The 10,545-nt window shown below is 35.1% G+C and overlaps 1 protein-coding gene across 1 annotated transcript in view; it reads left to right on the top strand.

Moving 5' to 3' along the window:
* ERO1B (endoplasmic reticulum oxidoreductase 1 beta) overlaps positions 1 to 10,545 on the top strand; it is a 70,122-nt gene that overhangs the window by 28,083 nt on the left and 31,494 nt on the right. Inside the window, exons 4-6 of the mRNA XM_017526597.2 lie at positions 609 to 650; positions 2,686 to 2,768; positions 8,921 to 8,994. Coding sequence (XP_017382086.1) covers positions 609 to 650; positions 2,686 to 2,768; positions 8,921 to 8,994 — 199 coding nt within the window. The remainder of the gene's footprint in view (positions 1 to 608; positions 651 to 2,685; positions 2,769 to 8,920; positions 8,995 to 10,545) is intronic.

Below are 10,545 nucleotides of genomic sequence, written 5' to 3'. Positions count from 1 at the left end.
ATGTATGTATTATGTATTTTTGTTTAAAGTTCTATTTGATAAACCAGTTGTAATAATTCAGATACATTTATTCAAACACTAATCACTGGCCTTGTGAAAAAGAATGTTCCATCTACACACAGTTCTCCCATTGGTAAACCCTAGATTAGATTGGTAAACTCTAGGTTAATTATGTGGGTCAAAAAAGCCTTCTAGTAATCCAAAATTGCCTACCCTTTATTAAAGCAGAAGTTAAAATTGCACATAATACATTGCAAAGAATTTTGAACTTTTAAAAGTTTATTTTCTATGGTAACAAAGTTTGTGGAAGAAGTGATTATTATCAGTTAACCTAAATTATGTAAATATAAAAAATACTGCATTAGGAGTTACTAGAGCTGATTTTGGCTTTCTGACTTTGTGTATGTCATTCAATTTTCTATACTGTATAGTCTGTATATTGGGATAACTCTTTTACCATATGAGATAGTGTGAAAACAGAATTTGAGTGAGTGTGTATGTGCCCCTCATAGAACAAAATACTTGATGAATTAGAACATTGGATTGACAATTTGTGAAGAAATTTTAAAAAAACAAAGATGACTTTAAAAATTTTTGTTTTTCTTAAGAGCAAAATTCCAGTTGGAATCAAAGCTGGGCATTCTAATAAGGTAAGTCCCACCTCTTCCTTGAGTGTTTCTGCTTTACGTCATGAAACTTACCATTTACTGACTGACAGTGGGTATAATAAAGCACCGTAATGTGGTTAGTTGGGAACAGAGACTTTTTGCCTCGGAATTCCAAACCCCTAACTCTTGCATCAATCACGGGTAGGTTGTACGTTCCTAGATTCTTTTGAAATTAGCTCAGTACTGTTTTTGGAATCCCTGGAAGAACTATTAAATGTAACTATAGCTTCGGATCCCCTAGTCAGCAGGTGTTTTGTCACATAGCTATTTTTAGTCTTTTGTTTCAACTAGTCAGCCTGGCAGTTTCAGAATTATATAGAGTAAATAATTACCAAGAGATTTTGAGTAGAGTACTTTCAGATGGTATTGAGATATTCATTTTTAATGATTGTTCTTGTCCCCTTATGAGAGTATCATAATTTATTTTGCCATCGATATGTTCTTAGATAACTGTTTATTTCTAGTTTTTCACGACTATGCATTACATGATAAAGGTCATCGTACACTTTCTCTGTCCCCTTCTTGTGTGTCCTTTCCATTTTCTTCTTGCTCTCTCCTGTGTAATCTTTTGTTTTTACTTTATCCTATTTATTTTTGCTTCAGATTTGAAATAAGTAAAACCATATAAAAACAATTGAAACCCCCCAGCTCTTTCCCGTCCATTCTACTTCCTCCCTCCCTTGAGCTAACCATTTTTCTGAAGTATCCTTCTGTGGTTTTATATTCTTATTTCAGGTGTATCTACAAGTAATACCTTTGGTACTTTTATTGCATGTGTACCCACAAGTAATATGTAATTTATTGTGTATAAAAAAAAATTTTGTAACTTAAATATTTTTCTATTTCTTTAGGCTAAAAACTTTTTTTTTTTTTTCAGTTTGTGTTTTTACTGTCTTATGCTTTTGAAATTTTCTCTGTTGGTATATGTGGATTTGTTCCTCTTACTAGCTGTGTTCAGTTGTATGACTGTAACGCATATTAGCCATTCCTCTATCAATGGACATTTCAGTTCCCAGTTTTTGGCTATTTCAAACAGTAATGCACTAGCATTTTTGTCCTTTGTCTTGTTATGCTCACATGTAAGAGCTTTTCTAGGTCTGCATGTCAAGGCAGGATTGCTGAACCAAAGGCATGCCTACCTCAACATTACAAATAATACCAAATAATTTTCCAAGGCAGTTGTACCTTTTTTAAAAAAAGTGGTTGCCTTGGGATGTGTTCTCAGTGGGGCTGCAGGTTCAAAGGTTTAAGCATTTTGCAAACATACACACACACACACACACACACACACACACACACACACACACACACACACACACGTACGTATGTGTATTTATCTTTTATGTATATTAAAACCCTCTTGGGAACTAACTGTGACTGTGTGTCTGTGTGTGTATGTGTGTGTGTACATATGATCAAATTTACCTCCCAAGAGGGTTTTTTTTTTGAGTTGACATTATCACAAACACATCAGTGCTAATTGTTAAATTTTATTTTTACATTTTTATTTTTTTGAGACAGAATCTTGCTCTGTCACACAGGCTGGAGTGCAGTGGTGTGATCTCAGCTTACGTCAACCTTCACCTCACTGGTTCCAGCAATTCTCCTGCCTCAGCCTCCCGAATAGCTGGGATTACAGGCATGTGCCACCACACCCGGCTAATTTTTATTTTTTAAGTAGAGACGGGGTTTCATCGTGTTGACCAGGGTGATCTTGAACTCCTGACCTCAAGTGACCCACCCGCCTCAGCCTCCCAAAGTGCTGGGATTACAGGCATGAGCCACCGTGGCCAGCCTAATGGTTAAATTTTAATACGTTGTTGATGGAAATAATATTTAATTGGTGGAAATTTCTGCCTCATTTTCATTTGTATTTCTTATATATGACAGGGATTTTTATAATGGAATGATCTATATTTAGTGCATATCATTGTTGACAGATTGATTATTCTGCCAGTAGAAACTGAAATAAAGAATAAGGCAATAATTATTACTAAACTTATGAACTTCTTTGCAGTACTTGAAAATGGCAAACAATACCAAAGAATTAGAAGACTGTGAGCAAGCTAATAAACTGGGAGCAATTAACAGCACACTAAGGCAAGTTTTATTTTGGTAGTATTAAGAAAATATTCCCTTGATTTTGGTAAAACATTTTTGTACCCGTTAAAGTTTTAACTAATATATTTTTTAAAGGAAGAAAGTTATTCTTTGTCCTAAATTTTGTGATAGCTTTGCCTCTTCTTGGCTGATTTATCCTTAAGTTTCTAGAATATATCATCCATAGCAAATCTTTTAAATAGTAGAAATTTACAAGATTGTTCAGCTAGCAGGGTTTATGGATCCATTCTTCCTGATTACTATGGAAGAAGGGACTTGAAGTCCTAATTTTTTTATAAATAGTAATTCAGTCTGCATGTTACATTTTGAATGGTAAAAGTTATTAGCCTGTTCAATTTCATATTTTTTTCTGCTAATTTTTCCTTATTCTAAATAGAAATCAGCGTAAATAATATACAAATGGCCTCAAATTGTACAGTGTAAAATGACTAGACATAATCAGTGGTTGGGAATAATCAGTAGTTGGGATTGGGACATTTCAGAAATTCCTTTACATTTCCCTTTGATTAGATTTGCATTTATAAGCTGGGCATGGTGGCTCACACCTGTAATCCCAGCACTTTGGGAGATTGAGGTGAGCAGATCACCTGAGGTCAGGAATTCAAGACTAGACTGGTGAACATGGTGAAACCCCATCTCTATTAAAAATACAAATATTAGCTGGGCATGGTGGCTGGGTGCCTGTAATCACAACTACTTGGGAGGCTGAGGCAGGAGAATTGCTTGAACCTGGGAGGCAGAGGTTGCAGTCAGCCCGGATTGCACCATTGCCCTCCAGCCTTGGTGACAAGAGCAAGACTACCCCCCCCACCGCCCCGCAAAAAAAAAAAGATTTGTATTTACATACTACAATTGCTAATGACTCAGTATAAGTTAGCAATCTTATTGAAGAAAAAATTTAATTATAGGAAAATAAAAGAAGCACCCACATATATATCCTCCATTTCAAATAAATAAGCCTCTATTCCAAATAAATAAATATTAACATTTCTGCCATATGTTTTAAGGAACAAGAAACATCACAAACTTAAAATTCCTTACGTTCTATTCCCTAATCCAGTAGAGGTATCTACTGTCATGAATTTGGTGGTCTATATCCAGTCCGTGTTTTTGTTTTTATCATGTATTTATATGTATAAAATAGTTTTATTTTGTATATATGGTTTTATTTTCCTTTATATAAATGATATATTTAACATTCTGTAGCTTTTTCCATTACATTTTGCTTTCTAGATCTGTCCATGTTGAAACACAGATTTATTCTTTTAACTGGTGAATGATTTTCATCATATAAATATACCATATTTTACTTAGCTATTCTATTGATGGATGTTTAGCTATTTTCAATTATTTAATTTTACAAACATGCCACCTTGAGCATTCCCAAATTTTTTTTTTACATTAGAAATAAAAATGGTGAATCTTAGGATTGTCTTTTTGTACACATTGTTGATACTGCCTGATGACATTCCATAGTACTTGGTATGAGTATGTACTGACCCCAGTGCTGAGAGCTTGTACCATTCTCTACATCCTTGCCAAAAGTTGATAACGTTTGATGAGTGTGAAATAGTACCTCATTTCTATTTAATTTATACTTTGTGATTACTGGTGGATTTGAGCATTTTTAATTTATTGAACATTTGAGTTTCTTATTCAACAAATGAATGTCTACAATGTGCCAAGCACTGTTCTAGGGTACTAGGGATACAGTAGTGTACCTGATAAAATTTCTGCCCTTGTGTAGCTTGATCCTTTTTGGAGGAAATAACGTAATAATAATGTGTTATTAACTATTGACTTAATAAAATATATGAGAAGTAAAATGATGACTGCTAGGGAAAATAATAAAGCAGGGAAGATCAAAGAGGGCTAGGAGTGAGAGAGTGGCACTGTTTTAAATTGGGTGGTCAGAGAGACCTAAGTGATAATAGGTCATTTGAACAAATTGCTGAAGAAGGTGAAGGCACGAGTCATAATATGGTTGCCTGTGGGGTGAGCATTCCAGGTATATATAAATGTTAGTTGAAATCCCACTTGGCAGGACCATGCCTAGACCTAAACACAATAAGACCAATGTAACTGGAGCCCAGTGATCAAGGGCAAAGTAGCAGAAGACAAGGGCAAAAGATGCTAGGGATGGGGCAGGAGGTGGGGCAGGTAGAGATCTTACAGAGCCTTGAAAGCAATTATAATGAGTATTGCTTTTAGATTGGGTAGAATAAAAAGTCACTGGGAGGTTTTGAACAGAGGAGTAAGGGGATGTGTTGAGGGAGCCTGATGTTATGTTGCAGAAGCCTTGTTACGTGATTATTGTACTCCAAATAAGCTATTATGGTGATTTAGACCGAGTGATAGCCCTGGAAGTGATGAGAAGCAGTCAGGTTCTGGATGTATTTTGAAGATAAAGCTAACAGGATTTGCTGCAGCATTGGGTATGTGGTATTAAGAAGATATGAGCTTTTGGATGACTACAAGATTTGGAATTATAAAAATGGAGTTGCCATTTACTGACCTGTGGACACCTACAGGAGGAGCAAGTTTGATAAAAAGTTATAGTCAAATTTGGATTTGTTAAGTTTGAGCTGCCTGTGAGACATCCACTCGGAGATTTCAGGTAGGCAGTTGGATACACAAGTCTGAATTAGGGGAGAGGTCTGAAAGTCAGTCAATGAATAGATGGTATTTAGCAGCCATAAACCTGAATGAGATCACCAAGGAAGAGAGTGTAAATAGAGGAATGATCTAGGGACTAGGCTTAAGTCATTACAAGATATTGGGGTAAATTGCCAGTTTATATTCTTTGTCATTTTTTTCTCCATTGGGTTGGCTTTTTAAATTATTACGGATTTGTAAGCATTCTTTATGTAATGTGATAATCCTTTGTTGGCTGTATTGGTTGTTAGGACTTGTCTTATAATTTTGCTTATAGTTTTTTGTTGAACAGAAATTATTTTTTAAACCTAAAAAATTTAACTATAATACACATACAGTAGAGTATAAAATTCTTAAGTGTAAAGGGCAATTTAACTTCCCAAAGTGAACCCCACTCTATAGCCACCATCCAGAGCAGTATACTTGCTGCCCAGAAGATTAACATGTGTATCTTCTAGTCATTATCATCTTCCAAAGTTAACCATGATTTGGAGATACTGACTGAGATTGGTTTTAATTATTTATAAATAGAATGATATAGAACATATTCTTTTGTATCTGGCTTCTTTTTGTTAACATGTATCTGAGACTCATTCATGTTTTTGGGCATAGTAACGTTTAGTTCTTTTTTTTATTAGCATATAGTATTCTATAGTAAGAATGTACCATGTTTCCATTTTCCATTCTGCTGTTGATAGATTATACTTTCGGGCCATTTCAAAAATATTTTGGTGGATAGAGCTGGACATGGTGGCTCATGCCTGTAATCCCAGTACTTTGGGAGGGCAAGGCAGGAGGATTGTGTGAAGCTGCGTGTTCAAGACCAGCCTGGACAACAAAGTCAGATCCTGTCTCTACAAAAAATTTTTAAAAATTAGCCTGGCGTGTGCCTATGGTCCCAGCTACTCAAGAGGCTGAGGCGGGAGGATCACTTGAGGTCATGAGTGTGAGACTGCAGTGAGCTATGATTGTGCCACTTTACTACAGCCTGAGTGGCAGAGACCCTATCTGTAAATAAATAAATAAATAAAATTTGGTAGGTACATGTGTACATTTCCATGGAGAATATACCTAGGAATGGTATTAGGTACTGCCAAATCATTTTCCAAAATTTCCACCAAATTATATTGCTACTAGCAGTGTATCAGTTACAACTTCTCCAGCGATTGGTACTATAATCTTTAGACAGCTTTATTTTGAGGTTTAATAAAATATAATACACTGCACATAAAGTATACAGTTTGATTTTGACATGTGTCCAGCCATATAACGTCATCACAATTAAGACACCATAGGCTGGGTGCGGTGGCTCATGCCTGTAATCCCAGCACTTTGGGAGTCTGAGGCAGGGGGATCTCGTAAGGCCAGGTGTTCGAGACCAGCCTGGCCAACATGGTGAAGCCCTGTCTCTACTAAAAAAAATTAGCCAGGCATGGTGGTGGGTGCCTGTAATCTCAGCTACTCAGGAGGCTGAAGCAGAAAAATCACTTGAGCCCAGGAGACAGAGGTTGCAGTGAGCCAGGATCGTGCCACTGCACTCCAGTCTGGGTGACAGAGTGAAATTGTGTCTCAGAAAAAAAAAAAAAAATACACACACACACACACACCTGTGTGTGTGTGTGTGTGTGTGTGTGTGTGTGTATGCATATGTATCTATGTAGAGAAAGAGAGAGAGACTGGGCATGGTGACTCACGCCTGTAATCCCAGCACTTTGGGAGGCCAAGACAGGTAGATCACTTGAGCCCAGGAGTTTGAGACCAGCCTGGGCAACATAGTGAGACCCCATATTTACAAAAAATAGAAATAAAAAAAATTAGCTGGATGTGGTGGCGTGTGTATGTAATCCGAGCTACATGGGAGGCTGAAGATGGGAGGATCACTTGAGCCCAGAAGGTTAAGGCTACCGTGAGCTATGACATCACTGCACTGCAGTCTGGATGCAGTGAGACCCTGTCTCAAAAAAAAAAAAAAAATACTTATCACACCCAGAAAGTTTCTCATTCCTTATTCCATCTTTTATGCTCCTCACTTCCCAGTTTGAAACTACTGCTATAACCTCGGGACACTATCTTGAAAGGAAGTGCTGAGTTAAGCCCAAGAAATTCTCATGCAAAGAGTGTTGCATCCATCTTCAAACTGACTTTTGGAAAAGCTGAACTGGATGACCTCTAAGGCCCCTTCTAACTCATTTATAAATCAAACTGAGCCAGCTTTATTAGCATTAGATGCACATTCAGTGTTTTTTGTGACTTAGACGTGACTTCACCGTAGTTTTAGGCAGGGGTTAGGTGAAATAATCAGCAAAGTTTTAAATGAGAATGTGTCTCCTCAAATAAGGATGCTCAAAGAAGAAGGTTCCTGAAAGTCAGTCATACTGTTAACAAGAAAATAGGAATTTATGTCACTATTGATTTGTTCTTCACTGTTTTCAACATAGATTCTATCTTAGTAAACACAACTTTAGTTACGTCATTTTAGCTGTAATTAGGCATTGTTTACAGCATCACGTATTTCAGTTGAGTTAACTATGGTACAATTTTTTCATTAACTTTTATTATATACTCCAATAAGGAAAAAATAACATAGTAAGTTAAACTGGAAAAATGTATTGATATAGTTGATGTCGTTCAGCCAAGCTTATGTACTTCTTTGTAGCGGTTTCTCAATTACGAAACAAATTCACGATTATGACAGGTACCACATTTAGAAATTACCTGATTCTTACCTTTATGTACCTGATTTATACAGTTGTTTTGTACCTTGTTTTTTCCTTTTGTGTTATGAATAAAGAGGGTAGCAAAATTATACCTCTCGAATAGATCCTGCCATCATGAGTATTCTATACAGGGAAGGCCTGAATGTAGGTTTAAGTTAACGTAGATCAAAGTTGATTTCAATAAATGTAGTTGTTCCTTATCAGTTCTTCAAGTTAGAAATCTTGATCATAGATTTTGTTAAATGTGAAGTAGGATGTAAAAGGAATGATACCCATGATAAAAGTGGCATTCATGTAACCCGTGAATACCACATTGCAGGGGAGATTATAGAAATACAGTTCTTAGTATTTTAGATCTTGTAAGTATAAAAGTAATTTAAATTAAAAGAATTCTGAAAGTATATTTAATTTCTACTTCAGTAAAAAAATATACTTAACATAATTTTTAAGTGAATTGAAAAGTTTAGCTTGAGTTTTGTGTTTAACTACATGTGATATTTATTTGTAAGTTATTTTCTAGTCAAAATTATTTTTGAACTAGTCCTAATTCAATGTAGTTAAGAAATATGAATTAACCAAGGAAATTAATATATGTATTTTTATATAACTTGTTTTTTGTCATTCCTTCATGTAATAACAGAATGTGACATCACCTAATCTTTGACCTCAAATTACCTATTTTAATTACACTAGAATACAGTGTTAACATTTTCAACTCCAAATTTAATAGTTTTTCTTTTTTATTTCTCCTTCCCATAGTAATCAAAGCAAAGAAGCTTTCATTGACTGGGCAAGATATGATGATTCACGGGATCACTTTTGTGAACTTGATGGTAATAAACTATTGTAATTATTTAACTTTAACCCTTTCATAAGACATTTTAATTGATGAAAATATACTCTGAATTACAGCTTCAATACTGGATTTTGCTTTGTAGATCTTACTATTCATAATGGCATTTATTGAGAGCCTGTGTTTCAGGCCCTGTCTTCAGTGCCTTAAATACATTATTTCTGGTCTTTACAGCTACCTTCATAAGTGTGTATTATTTCATATCTGAGAAAACTGAGTCTGAAAAAGACTAAATAACTTGCCCAAGATCACACAATAGCAAGAGGCTGAGACAGGCTTTGATCCTGTATCAGAATCCGAAACCTATATTCTTTCCATTATGACATACCATCTGTGATGGACCGACAGTTGAAGCCACTGAGTTACAGGTCTGTGAACAAGAGGTCTTAACAAATTCAGATGAATACTGGGGAGGACTCTAATTCTGCTTCTCCACAGCCCTTTTTCCAAGAGTCCCCTGGAATGGTAGAAAGACTGGACACTCTACCAGAGTAACTACCACTTAACAGAAGGTAATTGCAGTGACTCAAAATTTTTTATCTATGATAATATTCCCAAATAATTGTGCTGAGTAGGCGTAAATCATTGATTTGGCCTCTCTTCACCTTTTCCCTTGATAATGTTATATTTTTCATAGTGGAAAATAATTTGGGAATTAAGTATGCATGGTTGGAAATAGCAGTTCTTGGAACTCTTCAATTATCTCGAGTGATCTGCTTCCAAAAGTTTTAAAAAAAGATTCACAGGTGTAATTGTGCTGTTAATCTAGCCTATAGTGGAGTAAGTTATAGTGAGCTTCCACTGTAGTATGGTAAACTGAGAATAATGCCGGGAGACAGAATGTTATCTTGGTTTATATGGTTTTGATAAGGAAATTTTAAAGGAATTTGAGTAAGGTTATACCAAGGGGTAATTTATGAAGTGTCCATCCCCTTTATGATACATAGAATTGGTAACGATTTTATCACAGCAAGCCATTCCTCCTCTCCTTACTCTTGCATTTGCTCTGGTTGTCATTACAGGTGTATTTGAGTGCTTAACACTCACAGTCACTTATTTCTAAATTGTACATTTACCTATTCTTTGATTAAAGTATAAATAATAGTGCTTGTTTAGTAGGTTTTCAGATTAATAATTTGTGTGAATTTATATTACTCTTATGGTAAATAGGTATTTAATAAAAATACTTAACTGCAGGAATTACTTGCTATAAGTAAATTGATATATAGATTACCTGCCATCAGTATAAACAGTGTTAACTTTTTAAAAGTATTAGTTTCTTAAATTGTAAAAATGTGAGAGATGTTTAAGAATTTATATGAAATCATCCCTTAAGATTTTCAAGATTATATTCAAAATCAATTATTTTTATATTCTTATACATATAAAACCATGGTACCTACTAATTGGATTATCATGTCTATTGTTAGTTGTAATGTTTATATATATTCCAGTGGTTTATATGCAGTTTTTTTTTTTTTTTTTTTTTTTTTTTTTTTTTACAAATTTAAGGCAACTTTCCTGTCTAAGC

The sequence above is a fragment of the Cebus imitator genome, unplaced genomic scaffold, assembly GCF_001604975.1.
Source record: "Cebus imitator isolate Cc_AM_T3 unplaced genomic scaffold, Cebus_imitator-1.0 Scaffold42, whole genome shotgun sequence".
Taxonomy (NCBI): domain Eukaryota; kingdom Metazoa; phylum Chordata; class Mammalia; order Primates; family Cebidae; genus Cebus; species Cebus imitator.
Note: the sequence above shows the minus strand (reverse complement) of the source record. Positions and strands in the feature narration are given on the sequence as shown.